This window comes from Cavia porcellus, unplaced genomic scaffold (assembly GCF_034190915.1).
Source record: "Cavia porcellus strain 051 isolate PalLab524CR breed Dunkin Hartley unplaced genomic scaffold, mCavPor4.1 scaffold_6, whole genome shotgun sequence".
Classification (NCBI taxonomy): domain Eukaryota; kingdom Metazoa; phylum Chordata; class Mammalia; order Rodentia; family Caviidae; genus Cavia; species Cavia porcellus.
This window is the reverse complement of record NW_026947489.1, coordinates 16,882,300-16,908,700: the sequence shown is the minus strand read 5'-3', so window position 1 is coordinate 16,908,700 and position 26,401 is coordinate 16,882,300. Positions and strand designations below refer to the sequence as shown.

Below are 26,401 nucleotides of genomic sequence, written 5' to 3'. Positions count from 1 at the left end.
GTGGCTGGGGCGACCCCCAGTGTGCACCGCTCCTGATGGATTCATCAAGATTCCACTTTGCTGTGTTTCATCTCCTTTCTCCCCTTTAGAGGCGCGGAGCTCGGAAGTGGAGGCCGGGACCCGGTGGGGAGAAGCCCTGGGCAGCTCTGACCTCTGGCAGCACCCGGAGCTCCAGGGTGCAACATCTGGCCTCAGAATCCCCCGGTCGAGGGGAAGCACGCGCGCCCACCCTTCCTGGATTCTCAGTATTCTCTCTCTTCCTGGAAACAACCCCTCCTCGCCATCCGGAACCCGGGCGCCACTGCACTAGGTTCCAGCTCCCGCGCTGCCTCCCATGCCCTGGGTGCCCGAGTAACCACAGCGCGCGTACCCCACAACGCCACCTAGGGGCCGGGCAGCTGCTCCCGCACTCCACCCCTCCCGGCCCCCACTCGCGGCCCCGGCGCCGCTGGGATATTCCGCCTCTCCGGTTCTCCCCGCGGCCGGACCTGCCCTCTTCGGCCCCGCCGAGCGCCCCAAACCCTCCCCTCCGCGCCTCCCCGGGGGCGCACCGGCAGCAAGGAGTGGGGTGTCTGGGGCGCGCCGCGGAGACCGGGCCCCGGAGCGGGGCAGAGGGGGCGCGGACAGCGGGCGAGGGCAGCGGCGAGGACAGCGGCGGCGTCCGCGGGCGGCGCAGGAGCCCCTGTGATTGGCACAGCGCGAGCGGGAGGAGGCGGAGGAGGCGCGGGGCGGGCGGGGGAGGAGGGGGAGCAGGGGCGCGCGCGGCGGTGGCGGCGGCGAGGAGCTGTGCTTGCTCCAGCGCTCGGCGCCGGCAGCCAGGCAGGACGGGGGCGGCCGCCGCGGGCCCGGGGCGGGGACAGCACGCAGCCTCGCGCCGCGCACCCCCGCCCGGCAGCGGCCGCGACACCCGGGGCGAGCGGGAAAGCGGCGGCGGCGGCGGGGCAAGGATGCAGGGCAAGAAGCCGGGCGGCTCGTCGGGCGGCGGCCGGAGCGGCGAGCTGCAGGGGGACGAGGCGCAGAGGAACAAGAAGAAGAAAAAGAAGGTGTCCTGCTTTTCCAGCATCAAGATCTTCCTGGTGTCCGAGTGCGCCTTGATGCTGGCGCAGGGCACGGTGGGCGCCTACCTGGTGAGTCTCCCTGCGGACTCCGCCGCGGACCCCTGCCGGCCGGGCTCGCGGGCTGCCGCTTGGCACGAGGAGGGGGCAGCGGGCGTGACCTCGGCCCGGCGGGCGCGGAGGTTGGCGAGTGGTGCAGAGGCTGCCGCCCCGCGGGGGAGCTGCCGGCCGGGGCTGCCGAGCCAACCCGGAGCAGGCGGGACCGTGGATGCCGGCAGCAGCGCGCGCGCCCGGCGGGGCTGGGGGCGCCCGGGGAAGAGGAGGAGAGGCTGGCGGCGGGCAGGTGGGCGTGCAACCACTTCTCTCCCCGCTTGAGAGCGGAGCCAGATGGTGAGTTCGCCAGCCTCCTTGGAGAAGGAGGCATCGCGGCTTTCAGGTGACCTGCACATGGGAAGCAAAGCCGTTAGCATCCTGCGTCCTCTACTCCCCATTCCATCCGCCTGGAGAACAAATCCATTATGCATCATTTTCTCGGAGCTTTTTCTCCATCCGCCAATTACCGAGGGGGTGGATTTAACAGCTTAGAGTAAAAGACTCCCGAGTGTGGCCCTGATCTGAGCCGCAGCGGCAGCGGGGAATGTTCCCACCCATATTCCCAGAGCCAGCCTTCCGCGTCTGGGATAAAGTTAGAGTACCTGGAGAGCTGCTTGGAGTTTGTGTAGTTCCTGCTGCCCACTGTTACAGCTGAATTCCCCACTGTGGTCCCTCGCCCACAAGGGAGTTGCATCACCGTGCACAATTTGTATCTATTTTATTTACTTCCAGAAAGGGCTTACCGGGGCTCATCGGGCCCATGGGTCTCTAACATGTCAGAGGGAACAGCTTGTAATGACTCAGCACTGTTCAGCGACTACTTTGTTGCTTCCTCCTACCGGGTTCAGGTGGTCCAGGGCTGAGTTCCACAGCCTGCATTTCAGACTTGTCCTGTTCAACAGGAATGTTGTTTCAGAGTTGATAGTGTTCACTTATTACTTGGCTATTGACCTGAAACTGGAATCAAACGTCATAGACTTTGAGTGTTAGGCAGCAAGTTTGAAGAAGATAGAATCAGACAAGATTTCAGCTGTTGGATAGACATAGCCAGCGATAGACATGCATCCTTATGTTATAAATCGCTCGTTGTTGACTTGGGGTAAAGTTAAAAAGGACCAGACGCTGGGTGCTCTATACCATTCCTAAACAATCTCTCAAGCTCCTGCGTGCTTGGTCTCTGGGGTTGAATACATGAGTTATGTGGATTTGAAGGGGATTCCACAAACGCAGCTCTGTTCTTGGCGTCACAGAATTTCAGGGCTCTTGGAAATAACATGCATTTCTGCCGCTCCTGAGATGAAAGGTTTTAGTTCCTGTCTCTGTCGTGTGCATGCAAAACTTGTATGCTATGAGTGTACTCTGGAACCAAAGGCACATTTTGTTTTCTAGTTTATGAAATATTCTCATTTTGTCGATAGTTACACTCTGTAAATGTAGATAATGTCTGTAGATTTTGAAGTTTTGTAGATAGGGACTGTTTTGTGGGTCAGTTCATTGACACTTCCTTGAGAGATTTGACTTAAAATATTTAGACAGGTAGTAAGATACAAAAAGCACATTAAGAAATATATGTGAATCTGTACTGTAGCAGATGTAAAGTATCTAATGCCTAGCTGGATCTATAAAAGGAACTAATCAATGTATTAGCAGCTGCCTTCAGTTTAAGAGTTTGTTTGTCTCAGACTAGTTTTTGCTTCAGAGAGCATATTATTCATATGTGGTAAACGTCAACAGAACTTTTAATCCTAAGAATGATGAAGATACGGGCTTGTTATTTTTTTCTTGCAATTCATCCAAGGATTTTAGAAGGAAGTGAAACTGTGCTTCAACCAGATGAATGCCCTGGCTCCTTTTTAAAGAGTTAAGCATACATACCTAGTGCCCTGGGAGTGGGTGACTTCTCCAGGCTGAGCTGGCCTCAGAAGAGGAAAGGCTGACTTGGACCCTAGAACAGTGGCGGGCAGAGGAGGAATTCAGTCCACCTGGTGGTGACATCCTGGCACTTCTGCCGTTGGAGGATAGAAAGCCTGATGGGGTGGGGTGAGGTAACTGGAGTCAACAGGTGCCTTGCCTAAGGCAGATGGAAGCCCAGAAGAGGACAAGGTGATGGCCAGGAATGAAGGCATCAGGTTCTTAGGGCTGTGACCAGGGTGGTCTGAGTTGGCTTGCTATGGGATTTATTCTCCTGGGCCACCATGGAGTTCCCTCTTCATCTTCTCTTTGGGAGGTGGAAAAAGCAAGTTTATTGTTCTTTCAGCCATAAGAGTCTTTTCTATGGTCAAGAAGGAATGATTGCAGAATCTTTGCAGAAAGGTAAATCTTCTGTTTAATCAGCCATGATTTTCCTAGCAAATCTGAGTCCCTAAATCTTAAGTGATCACAAGGCTGAGTCCATGTGCCAGGTGTGCAAGGCGCGCACGCGTGTGTGTGTGTGTGTGTGTGTGTGTACACGTCATCTTTACACTGGTAACCAGCCTGCTGCTCTGATGAAGTATTTTCAGAAAACTTACGGTCTTACCACAGGACTTTGCCAACACTATTGAATATTGTGAGAGAAAGTTGATTACAAATTCAGCACCAGTGACATTATAAAGTCCACATTGCTGCCTTATTTTCTCTTGTAAGATGCTATTTTTTTAAGATTGGGAAATATAATTTCACTTTTCCCTTTTTCTTTCTGAAAAGCTAGATTATCTAATGTCCTTAAGGACACTAATGCCTTAGGCTTCCCAAGTGCAGAGTTGAAGCAGGAAGCTGTCTATGATTTGAGAAACAACTTTACAAAGGAGGAGTTGGTGTATATGAATGTGTTTTTCCCTTAAGAACCTGCCCAGGGAGGAAACTCAAAGGAGAACTGTACATACAAAAAAAGCCACTAACTCTTAGGCTACGCTGGGGACCTGCAGCTTTTCACTTAGGTGGCGGGGCCTTCTGGGGGATGCAGGACACTGATACTGACAGCCAGACTCGGTGATGCTATTAATAAAATGATATAGATAAGATAATCCCCGCAATGGGTCAGCTGTAGATTCTGAAACCTGTTTCAATTGCAGAAGACTTAATTAGACACCATGCTTCAGGTAAGGCAACAGCTACAAGAATGTTCTGTCACAGTCACTTAAATTACTTGACTGTGACATAATTTTTCCAGCGGGAGAGGCCGGCTCAGTTTGAAAGTCACTGTGCATGGGACAGAGAATACAATGTGTCTTGTAGTTGTGTCTTCCCTTTGGGTGGCTGCATTCTGAACTGACCTAGTTTTGAGGATGTAACATCTGTATAAGTCTCAGACTGGAGGAGGTGCGGGCATATGCGAACTGTGTGGAGAGAAAGTCATTTTGTGTGCATTTTATCTGGGCTTTGTAGAAACCCACTGAGATGTTTCAAGCCATTCACAGAGGGCAGACCTGCATAAAGAGGCTTGTGTGTGTGATCAAATTACGGAGGACCGGAGCAGATAAGGATGTGAACAGGAAATTAAAACTGCTGACACCTCTGGACGGTTACAACAGAGGCCCATGTACAAGTGCATTTGAATTTCCTCAGGATGAAACTGAAAACAGACCAGTGTGGCCTCCAGGGTGGGGCAGCCAGGTGCCCTTATGAAGTAGGGGTGGGCATTTCCTTATTTTGAGCTGTGCAAAAGTGTGCCTGGGTGTGTGGTGACCAAGTAATGACATAGATGGCTGGATGTGGTTAACAGGGCTGCATCTTACTGCGTTATAGTGTCTTATTTTTGGTCAGACAGCCTCCAGTGTGCTTGCAATTAATGTGTGAGGTAAAGCTGCTGGATTATTTTTTTCCACCTCAAGAAGCATCATTTTGAAGATGGGTTTTTGCATATTCAGCCCAGAAGCAGACAGATGTGAGACATTTTTTAAGTTCTTGTCAAATTAGTCAGATGACTAAGGTAACTGTATTTTACTTAATCAAATTATTTTATACACTTATGATTACTCATAATGACAAATTTCCTGCCATTTGCATAATTATTATGTAGCCCCAGGTAGTAAAAAATAATTACTCTGATTTTTTTTCTTACAGCTTGGTTTAAGTTGTTTAGCTAATAATCATCAAGAAAAAAATATATTTCTGAAAATTTCTTTCAAACAGTTTTGTATACATACCTTTGTTTCTTCCAGATTTTCGCTTGCATGTTTAACAATAGAAGAAACAAAATAATTTGTAAAGTGGGGAAAATCTGTTTCCTGAGTTTTGTTAACTCTTCCTCTATTTCAGTTTTAGACACCTGGTGAGAAGGATGGTCCCGGGTCCCGTCCACGTGGCGCTGTCTGGCTGCCGGCCACTCGGCACCTGCAGCTTGTCCTCTCTGACCTTGGCCTGGAGCTGTTCTGTGGTCTGGTGCTTATGTAGCCTCTGCAGAGTCAATGGGGCAGCTCCAGTGGGAAAGTCCTCCCTGAATATACACTGTATGATCAAAATTATGGTGAATGCTTATATTTAAATGGAAATAAGACATTTATTACAGGAAAAGACACATTGCCACTAAGCTCCTTCAAAATATTCACCTCACCCCATACACACTTATCCTATCATTCTGCCACTTTCTTTTCTTTCTTTTTGTACTGGGAATGGAAATCGAACTCAGGACCTTACGTTTGTCCGGCAGGCCCCATGCCTCTGAGCTATGCCCTTGGCTCTCCTGTCACTTCCTAAAGCAGGTCTAGAAGTACCCTTTCACATCTTTCCATGGTTGCCTTATTGTGCTGAATTGATTCAAAACATTTGCAACAATTTTGGTCAAATAAAAACATAATATGTCCTCATCCACTTTATTCATCCGATCTGACATGTGTGGATTTTGGCTCTTCTGGAAAGCGAAACTGACCATGAAAAGTAAATGTTTTAAAGTGATCCGGGACATTGGGGCAGCCATGACAGCACAACCGAAGACACTCAGGAAGAGGGCTTCTAGCGCCGCTGCAGAAGGTGGCAAGGATGGTGGCATACATGTATTGGAGACAGGGGGATTATTCTGAGGGTGGTGAATGGCAATGTCCCTTTCCGTGTAATGATTTTTTTAAAAAATGTGTAAATGTTAACCACATTTTTGATCATACATCATATTTGGGGTGTTGGACAGAAACCTTTGAGGTGATGCTTGGATCAGGCCTGGTTCATTTATCAGACTAACCTGGGAATATGTTCATTGCAATTAGTGTTGCAAAAATGATGAGGGTATAGCTTTGTTTTCTGTACAAAGGGGAGAGAGTCAAACTCTCTCCTGGCTTTATTTCTCTCGCCTTCCCTTCATTCTCATGAACCCATTTAACTGGCACAGATTTCTCTATGTACATCATTTTGTAAGCATGGTCCTATGATACTTGTATTTGCTTCTACTTTGCATATATATTCATCTTCTGTATATTATGATAAATATAGGTATTTGTATATTTGTGTACAAAGTCACATACATTGAATGCTGTCTATTTTGAACATGGTAAGGGACATTTCAGTGGTCATTTTGATTGCATGGCTTACACACAGATTGAGAATCTGGGCTCCTCTGAGCCCCATTTTATTACCTCTCTGAAATGCCTTTGATGATTTTAGGACGATAGCATCCTTGTTCTCTTAATTTGTTTTTTTCTATTTATACTTCCATCTCTGCAAAATAACAAACAGGCAAAAAAGTAGAACACTTGACCCTGATCCACGGGAACAGTGACTTTGATGTGCTTCAAAGATGCTTGTATTTTATGCGGTCCAAGTGTTCATGTACTAGCAGAAGAGGAATTAGTGCTCAGTGATTAAAACTCCCAGTTAAGTGGTTACAACATCAACATTGAGAACGGAAAGCATCTTGGCAGTATTGGAAGACCTGAGATTCATTCCTACTTTATTTCCTTACTGGTGCTATGTGACCTTGGACTGATTTCCTAACCTCACTGTGCTATACTTTTTTCATTTGAACACTAGACTCCTAAGAATGGCCCCAATGATGTTGCAAAAATGCAACAGTAGATGCAAAGTACTTTGAACACCTGGCACATTGTGAGTTCCCAATAAATACCAGCTATTGTTATTGATGATAATACACATATTGACCGTGTGGCCCCAAGTAATAACAAATAACTTTGGTTTGGGTTTAGTGAATTGTACCACGTATTTCATTTTCTATTCTGCATGAATACTTTTGTCTGGGAGGTAAAAAATTTTCAGATGTAAAATAAGTTAAGAACCAATTGTTAATTCTGTTTATTCCTTTACTATAAATACAGCAACCCACTTCATCTTACAGATAATAAAAATGAGTCACATGAATCAGAACACACTATGGCAGTGGTTGTGTTGATCATTTACTGTCTCTTGGTGAGCGGGACAGGGACAGGCAGAGGCACGGATGGCTGAAGGGACCCTGATACCTTGCTTTTAGAGGTCTTCAGAATCTGTTGCTCTGATTTGTAGCTGCAGGGTAGCAAAAATTGAGCATAGGTAGTAAGCAGTGGCAGGTCAGCAAAAAGCATGCTGCACTTGTAGTCTGAAGACTTGAGTTTGAACTTGGACCTGCTACTTACCACCTCCTGGTGACTTGACCTCCTGGAGCCTCAATTCCCTCTTCTGAAAAATGGACATAACAGTAGAGCCTACCTTAAGGGGTGGCAAAGAGGTTTAAATAAATTGGCAGGAGATGTACTTCTCATAGGCCTCAACATTCAGCCGTGGCTTTCACTGTAATGGTATAACCCTACTCGTGAACCAACAGAAGGCCCTCTCAGAGACCTAAGGATTTGGGACATTGTGGCTCAGTTTGCCAAATTGGTGATCCAGGCCCTAGTAGCTTGTGCTTCTTTACTGGATCAAAGGCTGAATGGCCACTTCAGGAGGGCCTGAGCTGTCCGGAGTGGGAGGATCAAGGACCATATGCTATGGGCATCTGCTGCCCTGCAGGCAGCCTGGTTTCTGACATGCAACCCGGGGCTCAGCTCTGGCTGTTCAGAAGGGCTCAGGTCTCGTGATCATCTATTGCCTTCGTCTTGAGTCCTCGCTCAGGGGCAAGCAGGCCTCAGCAAGCACCTTTCCAGACATGGCCCCCGTGTTGGTCTAGTTTTGTTTCCTCTGGAGCAGAACAAAGGAGCTGTTCCCATGCTGTGCCCCAGCCTCACTGCTGAGGGCTCATGGTGTGCATTTGGAAGCACAGCTTCTGCATACCACTGCCCTTCATCTGAGAGTTTAGAAGCAGCTGTTCTGCCCCAGCCTGTTCAGACCTGTCCTTGTGGAGGAAAGGGAATGAACCTGACTCTGCATGGCAAATCAGGTGGCAGTGTCTGTATGAGGTTAAGTTTTAGAGGCATCTTGAGAGTGTGTGTGCCGCACCCCCAACCCACCCCCAGCCAGGACCCTGGTCTCCAAGCCCTGTTGATTATGGATACTTTGCTGGGGAAGGAGCAAGGTCTGTAGCACCAGATCTCCTGCAGCTACAGCCATGGCGTGAGCCCACCCAGCTTCACTCTGGCTTTCATATGGCCGTACAAAGAGGGAAACATTCCCCGGATGCAGGCAGAAGCTCCGCTATGGATGATTTTCGACTTCTTTATTTCAGTTCTTCCTTGCCATTCCGGAAAGAGAAGCCATTGGCACTGGAGCCCCACCCCGTCCCCCAGGTTCACTTCCATAATAGGAATGGTGAGAACCAGCCCAGCTGTTGCTCAAGTGACAGGACAGCTCTCTTCCAATTGGAGTAAATATGTCACCATCTGAGGTATACGATTTTGTCATTAGAATTTCCATGGACTTAAAAGTTACGCCTGTCTCTTCCACTCAAGATACACTGAAAATATTTAAAAGCAAAAGGTAGTGCAGGTTGCTACCATTCCTGCTTTTTAAAAATGGGGTTGGGGAATGGGTAGAAACCTACCCTTCCCCTGGCCGTCACAATTTCCTCCATAAATACCCTGTCACTCTTCTTCAGGACTCTCGTAGTCTACAAGTGTGTGACATCCCAGGTGGTGTTTTCAAGTTCCTTGGCGATGTCTTTGAAAGACAGTGCTGATTAAATTGAGGAAGACTTATTTCCTTAGCATTGGTTTCTTTCAAATTTTTCCTGTGAACTGGCTGAAAATTCTGGGGACAGGCTATGGCTGTAAATCCATTCACGCAGGCAGTAACGTAACTGTCACATTGCTCGGGCATAGCAAAACGGCCAAGTCCCGGAAGCTCATTGCTGTGCTAACATGGGAGTCCAGTTCAGATCCCTGGAGTACCAAAACCCTGGAGCACATCGCTTTATCCTTCTGCCTGTGTGTGTTCTTCATCATCTGGCCAGCAGGCCAGCCAGCCGCTCTGTGCAGAGGCCCTGAGTTCACTCCCTAGTGCTGGAAGGGGAAAAAAATCACTGCCCACACTACAGGAAGTCCTGAGGAAAGTAGAAATAATTGTCCTTACCTCCAGTCCTGCACCAGCAAGGTTAGTGAAGGGAGAACAGTGTTTCAATGGTGTTTCTCAATTAAAGGCTACTATAAAATATTCATGGGGAAAGACTATTGTCTTTTCCCCTTGTGGCAAAGCCTTATATGGAGTAGGCGTGTCCCTTCTCTAATTGTTGGATTTATTCTTACAACTTCTGCTGGTGAGAATGAGAAATTACCGCCTTGAATATAAGCAAGTTGGAATTGGAAAGCTGCCCTCTACTGATTACATAAGCTTTAAAACACTGTACCTGAAATCTTGTGTTTACTAAGAATTCCCTTAATGAAGATGAAAATTTCTAAGCAGCGTGGACCCATATGTTTTTCTTACGTAAGATCTAATTATTGTGATCCACCCTGTAAAATAAAGAATAATGGCAATGATTTAGTCTCTCCTTTGGCTTTTTGGGTCAGAGAATTGTTTGCAGTAGGTGCACAGAGCCACCTACCGGGATTTCCCCTGGAGCTGGCTTTAGTGGCTCATCTTTCCAGGGGTGCACACAGCTCATCCTGGGCCTGTGTCACTAGAAATCTCAACGTTGAAGAGGCCATACCTCCTTCAACGTCATCTTTAGAGATTGCTTTTGTGGATTCAGTGGGATGTCTGTGAGTACAACCACCATCAACTGATAGGAACCATCCTTGGCTATTTGGTTGCCCCAAACACCGCTGTGCTAGCACCTAGAATTAGCTGGATCCTATGGTGTAATTAGCATAACCTGCGTGTGTTCCAATGTGGCACAGCACAGAATTCCCTCCTCTAAGCCATACATGTCTGGGGTCTAGAGCACACTATATAGAGGAGCTGGGATTTCCAGTCTCCTCTTGAAATGTAGATAGAAAGCATACTATTATTTATGTTTGAATAGGGTAAGAATTAGGTAGGAAAGACTTAAAAGGAGCTAGATGTCTTGAAATAGATCTAGGAGAGTTACAAAGAGGCCTCATTTGTTCCTATGCAAAAATTTAGGGCAAAGACTCCTGAATGATTATGCAGCATGTTGTGTTGCCTCCCCAGTGCTGGTAAATACTTATGTAGGTTGGGAGGCTTAGCATGCCAACAACACAGTTTCTCTGCCAGCCAAAGGGAGGATATCTTTTGGAAACAAAAAACATAAATTAGCACCTTTCTTTTACCTTTGCCAAGCTGGGGAGCTGCATAGAAGTAGATCAAAAAGTCAGTGAGCGAATTTGCAGCTTTTTGATTTGCAGTTGAAGGGAGCAGCTGGGGAGGTCTCTGTGCTGCACCCTGCTCAGTGTGGTACATAGGTTTGGGAGTGCTGGTGCTCAATCCAAATGCAGCCCGGTCAGCTTCTAGAGGCGCCCATGATCAACAAACACATTGTCCCTGTGCTTCATACTCGACCTTGGCAGGTTCTGGAAGATCCATTCTTAGGCCTTCATAAATATAGTCACTCCCTCTATCTGTGGGTTCCTCATTCATGGTTTAACTAATCCTGGCTCAAAAATATCTGAGCAAACATTGCATGTGAACTGCACAAGTACAGACTGAAGTCTGTTATTATTCCCTAGACAATGCAAAATAAGCATGTTCCCAAGTGTTCATGGTGCCTCAGGTGTTAAAAGTGATCTAGAGATGAGAGGATGCATATAAATTATTAAAATATTTTATATGTTTCTCTCTTACACTTGCCATGCTGGGAGTTGAACTCAGAGCCTTGTACCTGCGTCTCTTTTTATATAAGGGATTGAACATGTGCAGATTTTGGTATCCAAGCCGCTCTTGTGAGACTGTAGTAGGTCACCTATGCAGCATTGTAAAATTTCTGCATTTGTTGCTTTTTAGGCAAAATTAGGGCACAGAATTCACACCCAAATGTGCAACCCACACCCTCCAGAGCTGGCTCCCATTACCTGGCAGGTGTGTGCCCGCAAGCACTTAGGAGTGCAGACAATGAATGGTTTATATTTAGAAATAATCATTGTGAACGTACATAAATAAAAATATGGATTGAGCATCCCTGATCCAAAATGTAAAACCTTAGCTGCTCCAGAGCCTGAAGGTCTTTGAGTGCTGATGTGACACTCTGAGTGGAAAATTCCACACTTGATCTCATGTGTGACCGGCCATGGTTAACATGCAGGTGCACTGACAATATTATATAAAATTACCTTCAGGTTGTGTATGTAAGATGAATGTGAAACAAACAGATTTCATGTTAGACCTGAGTCCCATTCCCTAAATATTTCCAAATATAAAAATACCCTAAATCTCCAACACTTCTGTCCCAAGCATTTTTAATAAAGGATCCTTAACATGTATTGTTTTGCTAAGTGCTAGAGGAAAAAAAATCACTTGTTATTTTTACGCTCTCTTAAAACACTCCTTTTATAGATTCTATGCTTTCTAACAGACACCGTGCCTATCCTTAATGTAGTAACCAGATTTTAAAAATATACAATTTACATTTATTTGCTTTTGGATCTCTTTGGGGAAATACTTTTGTTTATAAAACAACAATAACAGGGCATCAATTAAAAATAAGTCAAGGGCTTGTGGTTCCTGTGGCTGTTAGGCCGGCACTCAGCACGTGACAAGAAAAATATTTCAGATTCCGAAAAGAAAGCCGAACGTGCTTGTGTTTAGGTCTGGTGCTTTTGTGGCTCCATTTCTCTTTACACCAAGTGAACTGAGCTGTGGTGGTCACAGGTGCCAGCTCAGCCCTGTCACTGGCCTGGTTGCTTATTCCTTTTATTCTTACCTCGTCCCTCTGCTGGCCCCTGACCATCACCCCAGCCCTTGGGGCGATGTCACAGTTGGATGGAAGGAGCATCAGGAGGACAGTAGTCCCTCCTGACCAGGACTGCCATGTCAGGCCTGTGTCAGGGCAGGTGATTATCCATCCTCCCAGCCCCTTCCTGTCCCAATGCTCACCTCCTTATTCAGTGGCTGGTGAGACCATGGACTTCTCCAGGCCTTGAAGTTGCAGGTCCCCTTTTTACCTAGGCCAGGCGACAATCCTTGATTCCATTCTGTAAGACTGTTGCCTTCCTGACAGATGTGGAGCTTCAGTGTACATCATGTGGGATCAGGGGTCAGGGAGCAGGGAGGGAGCCCTCAAATATTATTTAAACTTTTCCTTTGAGCGAGCTCGTGGGATCTCTAACATTTTCACTATCTCCAACATTAGAGCAAAATTGGATTCTTCTTCGTGTGTGTGTGTGTAAAAGAGAAAATGATGTACACTTTGTCCTTGTCTGGTGAGGTGGGAATGGAGCTGGAGGTAAAAGGGTGGAAAAGTGTAGCTGTCCTTTGCTGGGCACTGAAAGAGAAGCCAGGCATGTCCTTTATTCTTAGAGCTTAAATTCTTAAATAAAATAATTACCAGATTTATACTCTGGAGTCCAGAAGGCTGGAGGTCAGATATCAGGGGTCAGCAGGCCCTGCTTCTCTGTGACTTGGGGTATGACCCTTCCTTGTCCCTTCCCAGTGGCTGGTGGTGGCCACTGACCCTTGGTAGTATATCTGGCTGGTAACTGCACTGTGCTGACTCCTGCCTCTGTGAGCACAGGGCATTTTCCTGTTTCTTTCTTTACTTTAAGGACATGAGTCATACCCGACTTAATCCACAGCATTAAGAGTCAGGACTTCAGCATATACTTTGGTGGGGGCAGACTCAGCTTGTAACGGCAGAGAAGGAAAACACAAAGGACCCTGGATCAGTGTGAGGGTACAGAGAACACACGTGCAAACTTTCAATTCCTTTAAGGGTTTTCCGGTCACTAGAGGATTATGGGATTGGTAAGAAAGCCATTCATATTGGGAAGCCTTGTCACTAAAGAAACGCAGCCAGGTGACATTCCTTGATTCCATTCTGCTGTGTTCTCTCTGGGATAGTAGGAGCGAGGCTGTGGAGTGAGCCTGCTTAGGTTCCTGAGTGGCTTTGAATACATCTTTTCTTGATTTCTGGGCTGAGCTTCATGGGCATTGGACTGAGTGATCGTATCATCTAATAAAGAGGAATGCATATAAAAGGTCCTAGACAGACATGTGGTTGAGCCTTGTGCATACACATGTATCTGCACACACACACACACACACACACACACACACACACACCAGGATTCCTCAGCAGGCAGTAGGGTTGGTAAAATTTCCAGCTGGCCGTGTCTACTCCCTGAAGCCCTATTCAATTCAGTGAGACCGAAAGGCTTTGTCCCAGCTCTGTGTCAGTCACAACTTTCGCCAGGTACATGTTACCTTAGAACCAGATATCTACATTCTAGTCTTCTCCCTGTCTATCATTTTTTGGAGGGTGAGGTGGGAGTGGTGTGATTCCCAGAAATACTCAGCACAGGATCTTTTAAAAAACATGTGAGCTCATTCTCTGCCAAACTCATTAACTTTGACAACTTCCTTAAGTGCTGCAAGCAATGTACAGTTGAAATAAAGCATGTTCTTGGCCCTTGTGGAGTTTATATATCCTAATGGGGGAGATGGCATGTTTATGAGATTTTCGTTAATGACTCATTCATTAGAAGGTTTTAGGTCCTGGGCCAGGCAGTGGCTGAGCCTTCTTGCACCTTGCATGTGACCCAGTTTGTTAAACAGGACATCATGGGGTATAATAATACAGGCAAAGTACCGGGCTGGTGTGGCAGGTGCTGCTGGAGATGGGCCCGAGTGCCTGGGGAGGTTTATGGTTGGAGATGTAAAATAACTTTCTGGGTGTTGGTCAGAGCAGATCTCAGATGTCGTACAGAGGTGGTAAGATGCTAGCTGGGACCAGCCTCAGAGTTGGACGGGATGGAGAGGATGACAGCGGGAGACAGATGGGAATCCAGAGCCACAGCCTCACGGGAGTGTGTTGAGAGCTGGCACCTGGAGCTTCTACTTGAGTGAGCAGTGAGGGGGCTGTTGACGCCATCTCAGCCAAGTGTCTCTGCCTCTGCCTCCCGGCTTTGGAGCGGTTGGGTGAAATGTGCTGAGCGTCAGGATCGCACTGCTTGGGGGAGCCTGCACCAGGGTGTGCTCAGACTCAGCTAGAAGCAAGGATGCTTCACTGCTTGATGTGGCCCAAGGTGCTGAAGACCTCTGCCTGTCCTGGCACATTGCTCACCAGGCTGGTGGCCGCACAGTATAAGGAGAAGCTCTCAGTTCCCTTGTGTAGGTCGCTGCCCTGGGGACTTGATGAAAATTCTGCATTGAACCTGTCTCTGTCTTCAACTGTCTACAGGTTAGACTTCTCTAAGATGAACTAAAATTAGGAAAGGTCCTGTCACATTTGCCTTTTCTTATTATTTCTTGTAGCATTTCAGGTTGGCTGTATGTTGGATGTATCAGTTCTAGATGACTTTGAAGCTAGTAGCAGAACACACTGTGTTCACACACAGGAAATGTCTCCAAACTGAAAGTGGGCATGCAGTTTATGGTTTAAAAAATTGGATGGAGGCCATTCAAACTTCCCTTCCTGTTCTCCTCCGTAAGAACCTGACAAACTGCTGAGAGGAGGTACTCATAGATAGTTACTAGGATCAGAAATGGAAACTGGTCTGGGAGCTGACTTAGATAACTCCCAGGAAATCTGGGGCTGGAGAACTAATAGAGAATGTCTTTAGTGATTTCAGCTCCAAACCTACATGGAAAAGTGTCTTAGTCCATTTTGTGATGCTGTCACAAAACATCTGTGGTTGGATAATTTATAAAGTAAAGAGGTTAGTCATGTGAGAACTGTCAGTTCCTTACAGGGTGGAGTCCTATGGCCCAGTCACCTCCCGTGAGCTCCTATCTCTTCAAGGTCCCATGTTTTTACTACCATTTCATTTTGAGCAAGGGTTCAACACATGAATCTTTTGGTTAAAAACAAAAACAAAAAACAATATCCAGACCATGTCCATGGGTGTGCGGAGTATAGCCAGGAAGCATTCATTTATCAATGCCACACTGCTAGTGCTGGTCCTCAATACCTGAAGCACAGACTGTCCTGACTCATGGACTATTAGGAACTGGAGCATACAGCAGGAAGTAAATAGCAGGTGAAGGAGCCAAGCTTCACCTGTGTTTGCAGGCACTCCCTGTCACCGTATTCCTGCCTAAGCTATGGCTGCTGTCAGGTCAGCAGCTGCAGTAGATTCTCACAGGAGTGCAAACTCTGCTGTGAACTGCACAGCCCAGGGACAATCCCATTCCCTCCACCACCCTTGTCCACTGGCCCTGGTACCAAAAAAGCCTGGAGACCACTGGTTTAGAGAGCCTGTGATGATTGTTTATATAACGGCCATATCCATATCACTTCCCTTACCACTAACCTAGCTTCAAGTTCGTGCTTGTGACTTTTGTATACTTAATAGAAAGACATGATTACTTTACTAGTTGCAAAAGGAATGTGCATTGTTGACAATTTGTAAACTATAGATAAACACAGGGACATTTAGAAAAGAATAAAAACAATGTTATCTCAGAGCCTAGAGATAAATTGTGGACACTTTGGTGTATATGCGTTTAATCTCTCTTTGTCTGCACACATTCATGTGTGATTTCTAGGACCACAGAATGCCAAAGGATATGGCCTTTGAGGTCTTCCTGTGCGTTGTTGTTTGTTTTTTCTTCTTATGTGGCCTAGGACAAATTGGTTTTCCTCTCTAATTCTCAATTTTTCCTTAATATTGGAGTGATATTCACACCTACTTCAAATGGTATTTTGAGTACTGACATAATTTACCCAAAGCACTTGGCCCATGTCTCTATGCAGTATGTGCTTCTATTTTTTTTAATTCTAATAATAAAATCGGACCTCACAATACTGTCTGTTTATGAACTTAGTCTTTCTCCTAAACTGTGAGGATTTCTTTTCTGTACCACTCAGTGTTCTTCCCTGATGTCATGGTTTTTAAAGAAAAATAACCTTATTCTTCTCGTAAGAGCAATATATATTCTTTAGGAAGTACATTTTAGATAAAGTATTTTAAGCAATTCCAAATCCTCCATTTATAAATACTCATGACTGATGTTGGGGTTTGTGGACTGAAATTAGCTCCCCCCTTCTCCCAGCCCCTGTCTGGAGGAGGGAGCATCAGTTAGGAAGTGAAAGTGCCCAGAAGCAAGAGAAGCATCAAAATACCACCTTGGAGTTTATGTGGAGAAGTTTATGTTTGAATCAGAATGCTCAGTCCATGTCCAGTTTCAGGCTTCTCACTACTTGGTCCCTAGGACTAGAATTCAGAACTGCTGGCCTTGTCCCAGTGGGACACACTTACTTGGGGTGGAGGCACTTGCCTCCTGGAGGAAGAGGGAATGTGGGCTTCTTGGGAATTATTGGAGGGGGGAAGCCTTGAGGTCCATCCTGCTGCGGTTCCCCTGACAATTTTCCAGTAGGGACCGTGCTTTTTCTCAGGCACTTCTACAAGGTGGAAGTTCTCTAGTGTAGCTACATGGGTTCCTTCAGGTCTGAATTCTGAAAGGAGGAAAGAATAATTGCCCTGTGTAGTTGTGCTTCAGTGTAAAAATGCTTCTCCTCTTATACTGCAGCTATAACATGCTCATCATAATTCAAAAATACGCTAGCCCTCCAAACATCGTAACCTACTAGAGCACTTCTACTAGACTACGATGTGGTAGAATTCTAAAACAAACTACATTTTATAATATAGCATTGACTATTTCATGCAAATTACTACAGAGTGCTGTGAAAGTGCAAACAGAGTGAGTGCACACCTACATTTTCACACCCTCATCAAGTTGAGAAATCCCAAGTTGAACCCTTATAAGCTAAGAGCCATCTGTGTACCATTTCAGTGTTCTCTCTCTCACACGTGGCAGAGTGGTTGGCTGGCTAGCTGTAATTTATAAAATATGTATTCCTTTTCAGTGTTTATTTTTATTAGTACATGTTTGCAGTACATAATAATTACATTCATCATGGGGAGTCCATACAAATGCACAACACACTTTAATTCTTTTAAAATACAAAGCAGTAAATTTAATTTCATTGAAATATACTGAGAGACTTTATTAAAATTTAAGGTACTGTCATTTACCACTATGTGTTGCTGTATATTTTCCTTCTTTACATGCAATGTTCCTATAAATCAGATAGGTGCCTGAAAAATTCTTTCTTCATATTTGACGTAGAGCTTCATCCTAATATATTACTGCTGCATAACGGAGCTCATGTGTTTTTGGAACTTGGTGTGTATATTCACCCAACAGGTTCGGTTTTTTCTTCGTTGTCATCTCTTGGAGCACTTCCTTGGTTCTCCGCTGAAAGGACCCAAGTTTTCTAGATCTCAGATTGTTTTTTGAACGCCATAATTTTTTATTTTGTTTAGATTACTTGAATCTCTTCTATCTCTCTACATTCACTGTTTTTGCTCTTCGGTTCCCTCTAGTCATTGATTTTAAGTCATCTTTCTTTAGTTCTCTGTAGAGTTCATTTCACATATTAGTTTTCTAATGTCATGTTAGTTCCTAATCTACTTTTTGCTAGTTCTGCAAAAACAGAGGGCCTTCTTGCTAAGCTACACCCTCCTTCATTCATGCATGCATTCATAAGTGTATGTTTCATTTGAGACAACTCTTGCTCAATGGCTGAGCAAGAGCCATTGAGTTTGAACTGAGTATTACCCTACCACAGTGTTCCAGAGTGCTGGGATTTCAGGTGTGTGCCACTATACCTGGCTCCAAATTATTTCTTTAGATCCACCATCCTTTTTTTTTTTTTTTTTTTTCCTGTAGCCTTTAAGTTTTCCATGTTTTGAACTCACAATTGTTTATTTCCGAGGTATCAACGATCTTTTGAAGGGAATCTTTCCCTTCTTAGATTATGTTTTCTTTGGGGCTGAGATCTTTACTTAGATACAGTTTTACTTTCTTGCCGTCCCCTGAGCTTGTGTTTATAGATGCACATGCCGTATAGATTGCTTGTTTCTTCACTTTTAGTAAAGTCAGCGCAGATCTTTGTTGTTCTGGGCATGGGTGATTTCTTGATCTGGAACCTCTAGAGATTTTTTCTCCCTTTCCACCAACCTGAAGTTCAAAGGCAGGTTTTTCATTCTATCCATGGTAGGGCTGGCTAATGCTGCTGTAGGTGCTGTGCTGGGCACTGAGTTAAAGCTGGCTGGGAGACAGGGCTTGGTTCAGAGTGGATTCTGCCTTCCTGTGTGGGACACACACTGTGTACCTCGGGCAGTACTCTCTGGTCCCAGTTAGCCCTGAGTTTCACTGCCTATGCCCAGAGCTCTCCCTTCCCAGCAGGGAAAACCAGCGCTGTGGCTCATGGTGTATGTTCATCTTTCTCCCCGCAAAGCATGCTGTCAGATGATAATTACTTAAACTCTTTTTCTTCCACATTTGCTGATATTAATGAAAACTCTGGACTTTTTCACTTAGTCACCATTTTATACCCCTGTAGGGCATTAGATGCAAGGCTATGAGATGTGCCACGCTCTAGCAGTTTTTTAAACTTTACTTAGAAGGCATTTTTTACATTTCGTGCCATTAAATTGTGCTTATTTTCTTATGGGGTGCCTGGGGTTAGTGATTATTTTATTGGTGCTTAAATTTTTAATTAAGTTTTGGAACTTTTGTTTGAAAGTTTAACTCTACGACTTTAGTTGGTAAGTGTTTAGCACCATTTAAGGAGACTATACTGTTCCATTGTATTCTGGTATATTTCCTTCCCGTTTCTGGGTGTAGGGACCTTATGCTTCTGCTCTGCTGATATAAATTCTGGTTTCTTATTGCTTTTTACACATTTGCTTTTTGAAATTGTGAAACGGGAGGATGAGATTAAAGTGATGTTGGCAAAGGAGGAACTAGTGGAGATGGAGCTTTCTGTGAAAGGGAACTGATGTGATGTTTATGAGGATGTGGTAGACGCCAGAAAGGACACAAATGGTTTGATTCAGCACTCACATAAATCATGTGAAGGAGATGCCATGCCAATACAAGCCGGGTGTCCCTAATTTGAAAACCTGAAATCAGAAATGCTCCACAATCTGGCACTTTCTGAACATCAACGTGATACCAACAAGTGGAGCATCCCACATCTGACCTAAAACATGACCAGTCACAGTCAAGATGCAGATGCACAAAATTACCTTTAGGCTCCATGTATATGATAGATATGAAACAAAAGTGGATCTCACATTTAGACTTGAAATTGTGTCCTCAAGGTCTCTCACTCTGCATGCAAAATTCTCAAATTTGAAATCATCCAAAGACACATTTGGTTCCAGGCAGTTCGGAGAAGGGATAGTCCACCTGTATTTGCTTTACAGATGAGGGAATGAGGGTTACTAAAGTTAACTTGCCTGGTCAGTGTTCATTCCTGAATTTTTTGCCCTGTCTTGCTGTAAAAATGCTTGCTTTTTCTTTAGGCCACAGTTCAGAAAACAAAAAGAAAAGTTGCAGCTGAACTGAATGAATGCTTAGGCATGTTAAGTGTTTTGGTACGATTTTAACAGGTTGCTACTTGTGTGAGAGCACAGTCTTCTTTTTCTAAACTGGGGGAAAAGTTACGCATGTTGACAATGAATTCACAGGAGGCACATCATCGTCTTTGCCATCTGTCCCTGTCCCCCACTAGGGCACAGTAGTCTGTGCGAGTGATGGGTGCTCTGTACATCAACTGCCAGGAATCCCAGGGCTGATGGCAGGCTCTGCTCCCTATGTGATGTCACCTACATGTTCCACCTCCCTTGTGCTCTGATCTAAACAGCAGTCACTCAGAAATGCAGGCCATTGTGCAATAATTCTGCCATCACAGCCCCACAATATTGCAGAGCGCTCCATGCCAGGGCAAACAAACTCTCTAATGAGTATTTATGTGCACAACCAATGCTCATTTTTCAAAATCTGAGTACAGAATTACATTTACTTTCCTCTAAAAGCATTCCACAGGGTTTCAAAGAATAACATTCTGATATTTGTTAAAGGAATTTTGATGGAGAAGTCTTCTTTTCACTGTGGGTCTCAATTTCCTCTACACCAAAAAGGGAAGACTGATACAGTGGCACCTGACTGTAATCCCAGCTATTCAGGAGGCTGGGACAGGGATCGAGGTCAGCCTGGGTAACTTAGCAAGACCTTGCGTCCAATAAATAAATAAATATGGCTGGGTTGTAGCTCAGTAGCAGAGCACCCCAGGTTCAATCCCCAGTACCAAAAAATGAAAACACAAAAGCAGAATAATAGAAGAACCCCCTGAGCAGACACAGTGGCATCTTAAATGTGTGAAGTGCTTAACAGATTTCAATGTGTTAACATCAATTATATCATTTCAGAACTTCTCCTGAAAGATGCGAGGCATTTGCCCTCCACTTTTATTTTTAATTATTACTTCTCAAATGAAAACCAAAATAGTAGAAACTGTAGTACAGGAAATGCCCATGTCCTCATCACCTAGAGTAGCTGTTAAGATGTGGTGTGATTGTTTCCTGTATATACACATGTACACACACTAATGTATACACATGCTTGGTTTCCAGGAACTATTTTAAGGTAGGTTAAAGAAATGATGACACTTCAGACTGAAACCCTTCAGGGTGTGTCTTCACAAAATATGATCATTCCTCTAGAAAACCACAACTCTGTTCTCCCTTCTGATAGAATAAACCCCTCCTAATTTTACCTCATACTCCTACATACTCAGATTTCCCCAGATGTTCCCCTAAATGGCTCTGTTGCTATTTCTGTCTCTAGCTGTCTGTACCTGTGTCTCTATACTTTTACAAACAGCCATACATCAGATAGACATTTCATGTCTTATATGTCTTATACTTTTTTCTTTCAATATATTTTTTATTATGGCAAAATATACATAACATAAAATTTACATCCTAACCATTTTGAAATATACAGTGAACTCAGTATTATTAAGGAGATGTGTTTTTTGACTATACCACACCCATCTCTAGAACTCTTTTTCATCTTGGAAAACTGAAACTTGGTACCCATTCAGTGGTAACTTCCCATGGTCTCTTCTTTCCTGTCATTGGGCTTTCAATCTCTACAATGTGATTGCTTGAAAGCACCTCATCTAAGTGATCATACAGTAATCATCCTGTCCTGTGTGATTAGCTGTTTCACATAGTATCATGTCCTCTAGGTTCACCTATGTTGTGGCATGTATCATAATATCCCTCCTTTTTAAGTCTTAATATTCCATTTGTGTCTGGCATTTTGGACACTTGAGTTGCTCCCTCATGTTAGCGATGGTACATAGTATTGCAATGATCATGCGTGTACAATGTCCAGTCTATTTTAATCCTGAATGATCCCTGACACACACACTTTTCCCAATTAGGTTATTCTGTGAAGAGGACAGGCTAGTTATCATTATGCAGAATGTCGTAGAGGATGTTCCAAATCCTGAATTTATCGGATTATTTCCTGTACTTTTTTTTTTTTTTTTTGCACTGTGTTTTTACTTGATTCAGTTAAAATTTTACTTGACTACTTTTGGAAATTGGTAAGCAGTTGTCAAGGCTGACCTCTGGATTGAGCTGGGTGGTGACATCCAGCCTCTCCAGGTGAAAGAGACATTTGCTTCCTTGAAGGGGACAAGCAATCTGTGGTAGCATCTTTTCAACAGTTAAGACAATTGCCAGAATCCCGAGTAACTGCTAAATTAGTAACCAGTAGAAACGGTCTCTACCATTTCCTGAACATTTGCTGTCACCTGGCACTGGGTGAAGGACTTAACATACGCTATCTTCTTTGGCCTTTCAGACATGGCAGTGTTGTCCCATGTGTCACTCAGTGCCAGGGTCCCTTGCTGCACTCATGTGAGGAAGCCACTTCATAGCAGGCCCCCCGCCACTCCCTTTTTCTTACCTCCCTGCTGTGGGCTGTGGTCTGTCTGCCCCCTCGGCTCAGTGGCTTAATATGGGAGCTATCCTTCTAGCTGACTGTGTATCACAGGGTGAGACTTGCTTCTGTCTGGATTCCATCCTGTGAAATCTGGGTTGTTTCCCATTGGTAGCTTGGAGCTTCAGTTTCCTCATCTGTCTCTTGGGGTTGATGAAAGGGCTTCTTCAGAGGGCTCCCCTGAGAGAGATGTGAGTTCCCACACATGACAGACCAGTCCCATGGGCCCCTTATCGCTCTCATCCTTCCCGTGGGTCCCTGGAGGTAGCTCCTGTAGCCCTTTTGAAGTCTTTATTGCCACCACAGTGGAGAAATACTGGGGCTACTGGAAATCAGGATCAAACGGACAACAGTGATGGCGACTCTGAGCAAGATTGGCTAATTCCATCCCCCGGGACCGGTCCAGCCTGCTGTCTGTTTGTGTAAGACAAGTTTGGTTGGCATGCACCCAGGATGATTCATTTCTGCTTTGTTACCGAATGACAGAGACAACATGGCCTGCAAGCAATATGGCCTCGAGAGTCTAAAATACCTTCTACCTGATGTTTCACAGAACAAGTTTGCTGATCCCTACTCTAAACTGTCAAAGAACTGTGGTCTTAGAGAAAGGCACATATGGGTTCCTAACAGGACCTTCATCCAGGGAACTGGTGGTTCTGAATGGCCCCTAATTGGAGCTGCTTGGGACTTGGGAGTCTTCTCCCAACTCATCCATTGAATATGCATATGTGGGGTTGCATTGTACCTACTAGAAAGCCCTGCAGGGAGCACCTTTTCTTCTTTCTCCACTGCCCCTTGTGAATCTGGTCTTAGTGAGGGATGAGCTGTGGCATCCCAGACCTTTCTCTGCTTGTGTCACTGGCCTGCAAATACCACCTCCATCAGCTAATTATAGATATTTTGCTTTTGCCAATATATTTGGGGTCCTGCTGTTTGACCCAAATGGATCTGATTCAAATCCACTGACTGGAAAACCTCATTTCTGTAAGTTCCTTCCGCAGTTGGATGGAAACAGGGCTCCTCTATGGTCATTCTCTGTTGTGTGCAACTGCTATTACTTGATTTATTTCCTGATCTCTAAGATAGTTTTTATTGATCAAAGGTATTAAATTTAATTGTTGCACAAGAATCTTTTCCATTATACTTTATGCTTTTCTCCTGTCTACTTAAATAGCTATTTAGTCTTTTAATTAATTTGGTGTGAAATCTTTACAAGTAATGATGACAATTCTCCTTATACACATCTTTTTTAATTTTGATATTGGGCTCTCCTCTCTCTTCCTATTCCTCTCAAACATTTTTAGGATTGTTTATAGTCTTTAAAGCTATCTTATTAACCCAAGATGTATTTGTGAAGCTTTTCTAATTTGCTAGGCATTTTTATGGTTATCAGGAAGACTGCATGTCAAAACACACAGTGATCTCTGCAAAGGAGCGTGTGTTATGGTATTTTGCTAAGGACATCAAGCAATAGCCAGTACTTGTGAGAGAATGAGTGTGTGTGGCTGAAAGCTTGGGACCGTTTGTGAAAATGGGAAAGTTGTGGGGAGGGGTATGGATGAAATGGACCTGCAGAATCAAGAATCAGTAGTGGAAAGGAGGCACGCTCTAAGAAGAAAGGTAGTATCTTAGGGAAGGTCCTTGGCATCTTATTGGATGGAAGTTCCAGACAGACAAAGAGAACTCTTGAATTCTAGGCTTTGTTTCATAGACAAATGGAGTCCTTATGGTTTTGCAAGCAGTGATGTGTCCTGTGGAAAGAGATGATTTAGGGAGGCAGTGGCTCAGTGTGTCTTAAAGTAATGCAAGACCACCCAAAACTTAGATCTGGAATGTCCCCCAAGGGCCCATGCGTTAAGGCTTGATCCCTGTCTGTTGGGAGCTGGCAGAGCTTTTATTTGAAAGGTACTCTTAGTGGGAGATCTTTAGGTCACTGGGGCATGCCCTCACAGGGGATTGTGGGCACAGATCTCTTCTCTTCCTTTGTGCCTGTTGGCCACGAGATTAGCAGATTTACTTCGCCATGTTCTCTAGTCATAATGCACTGCCCTGCTATAGGCCAAAAACTACAGGGCCAATTGATCATGGACTGAAACGTCCAAAACCATGAGCCCAAATAAACTTTTTTCTTTAATACAACAACAGAAAACTGAGTAACACAAAACTCATGTTCTGATCTGAGCAGCACTGGATAGAGGGACAAAGGTGCATGGATGGTGCCACCTCTAGAGTCCTCTAGATTCCCTGGGGAATCATGGTTCCCCCAGAGACCATCCTGTGAAAAGGGTGGCATCTCAGAACTTCCCCGAAGGTGACACTGGGCAGCAACACAGAAAAACACTCTGCCAAAATGAAGCAAAGTGTAACATCCCAGAAATGATATCATCAACATGTGACCCTGTAATCAGGGAGCCATTTTTGATGGCTCCAGGATTCCAGTGTGGTTGTTATCCTTGGTGACAGCCACATGCCATCAGAAGAAATTAGCCAAGTAGCTACTGGCAGGATGGGATCTCCTTGGCTATCTAGATACTGGCTTCTATAACACACAGCTTAACCGATAGTGCACCCCAAAGCTTCTGTTCAGCAAGCAGACAGTGTTGAGAATGACATCTTGACAGGGGCAGATCAACAATCCCACCCTACTCTGTTATGTTAAAACCAGATTCTGGTTTTGTGTCAAAGCATCTAGAACTGTCACCTCCCAGCTACCTCCACAACTCAAAGCCTGGGTTTTCATGCCTGGAAAAATCTTCATTTCACTGACGTCAAAACAATGAGGTACTTATAGTAACTTAAAAGGCACTCTATCTTCATCCAAAGGGGCTTAGGTTTAAAGAGAGAGAGAAACAGTGCACTTTATTTTATTTTTTATATTTCAGAGATTGGAGTTGGAATTCTTGCTTCCTCGCTGCCATTTCTGCCCATTTCTCTCTTGTGAGAAGTTGCACTTTTCTCCTGGCCTTCAAACGTTTTGGAAATAGCTATTCTTAGGCACAGTTACAACCTGTCCATATAGGATTTGACTCTCTTCTACAATCAGCCTGTGAGTCCCCACCTATGCTTTTGGAACACACACTTTTACCCCCACACACATCCCAAGGAGTTAGCACACTGAATCTGGAGGCCACTTTCCCCTGGCAGTACTGCCATGTGATACGCCACTGCTACATAGCATATCTGTTAGCATAAGGGCTCTACTGAAATATTTATTGCTCGCTCTGAACTGGCACCCATAATGCAGGTACATTATCCATCACCACTTATACTATGATGAACTTGGTTTCTATCACTTATTTGTTGGCCTTTTTTTTAAAACCACCATCTGCATTTTCCACTTGGAAGTACATTAGTTACTATAGAAACACTGATGTCACTGTTGGGGGAGGGTTAGTAACATCCACAAGGACAGTATAAAATCATTTTATTTAATGGCTAGAAATTTATATGACACTTGGGGGAAGTTATGAGTATGTCTGAGGGGTTTCTACAGGTGTTGGTAGTGCGATGTGTTCCAAGTAACAGAAGTCAGCTTTACCGTGGTTTTAGCAAAAATATAATCAAAACTAAGAAAAATGTGCAAAACCAAGTAAAAGGAAGTTGAGGAGAGTCATAGAACTGTTCCAACTGCCTAGTGTACAAAGCATATTAAGAAGCATGCTTAGTACGAATGCGCAGAGATGCTGCTGTTGGTGCACAGGGAAAAGAGTGTTTTTCCCTTGGAGACATGCCACTCAGGGTGAGTGAGCTCTTCTGCTTTCTTTGAAACTTGTGTGTTCCAGGCAGTGGTTGCTCAGTTCTGATGTGTAGCCAGCTTCTTAATGAGATCCCTGCAGATATACCGATGGTCCCAGGGGTTTTGCATGAAGATTTTAGGTGACTTCCCTTGTGTGTGTGTCAGGAAAGGTACCACAGTGTGTCCCAGGGAGGGCAGTTCAGTCCCTTTAATAAGATACTCAGGGGTCTCTGGAGAACGTCTCAACGAGACTGATCTG

At 44.8% G+C, this 26,401-nt stretch overlaps 2 protein-coding genes across 7 annotated transcripts in view; one reads left to right on the top strand and one right to left on the bottom strand.

Moving 5' to 3' along the window:
* LOC134476372 (uncharacterized) overlaps positions 1 to 1,591 on the bottom strand; it is a 40,142-nt gene extending 38,551 nt beyond the window's left edge. For 2 of the 3 annotated variants that reach the window (XR_010047953.1, XR_010047954.1), the window contains exon 1: positions 1,125 to 1,258. Coding sequence is in view for 1 of the 3 variants with exons in the window: in XM_063249993.1 (XP_063106063.1) it covers positions 1,125 to 1,479 (355 nt within the window). In the remaining 2 variants the exon portion in view is untranslated. Of the gene's footprint in view, positions 1 to 1,124 lie in introns of all 3 variants that reach the window. The other variant, XM_063249993.1, reaches the window with a different exon arrangement.
* The window catches only part of Slco3a1 (solute carrier organic anion transporter family member 3A1), a 279,852-nt gene continuing 254,257 nt past the window's right edge, over positions 807 to 26,401 (top strand). For 2 of the 4 annotated variants that reach the window (XR_010047952.1, XM_063249991.1), the window contains exon 1: positions 807 to 1,127. Coding sequence is in view for 3 of the 4 variants with exons in the window: in XM_063249991.1 (XP_063106061.1) it covers positions 948 to 1,127 (180 nt within the window). In the remaining variant the exon portion in view is untranslated. Of the gene's footprint in view, positions 1,128 to 1,320; positions 1,446 to 26,401 lie in introns of those variants that run through there. The other 2 variants (XM_063249992.1, XM_023567381.2) reach the window with 2 other exon arrangements.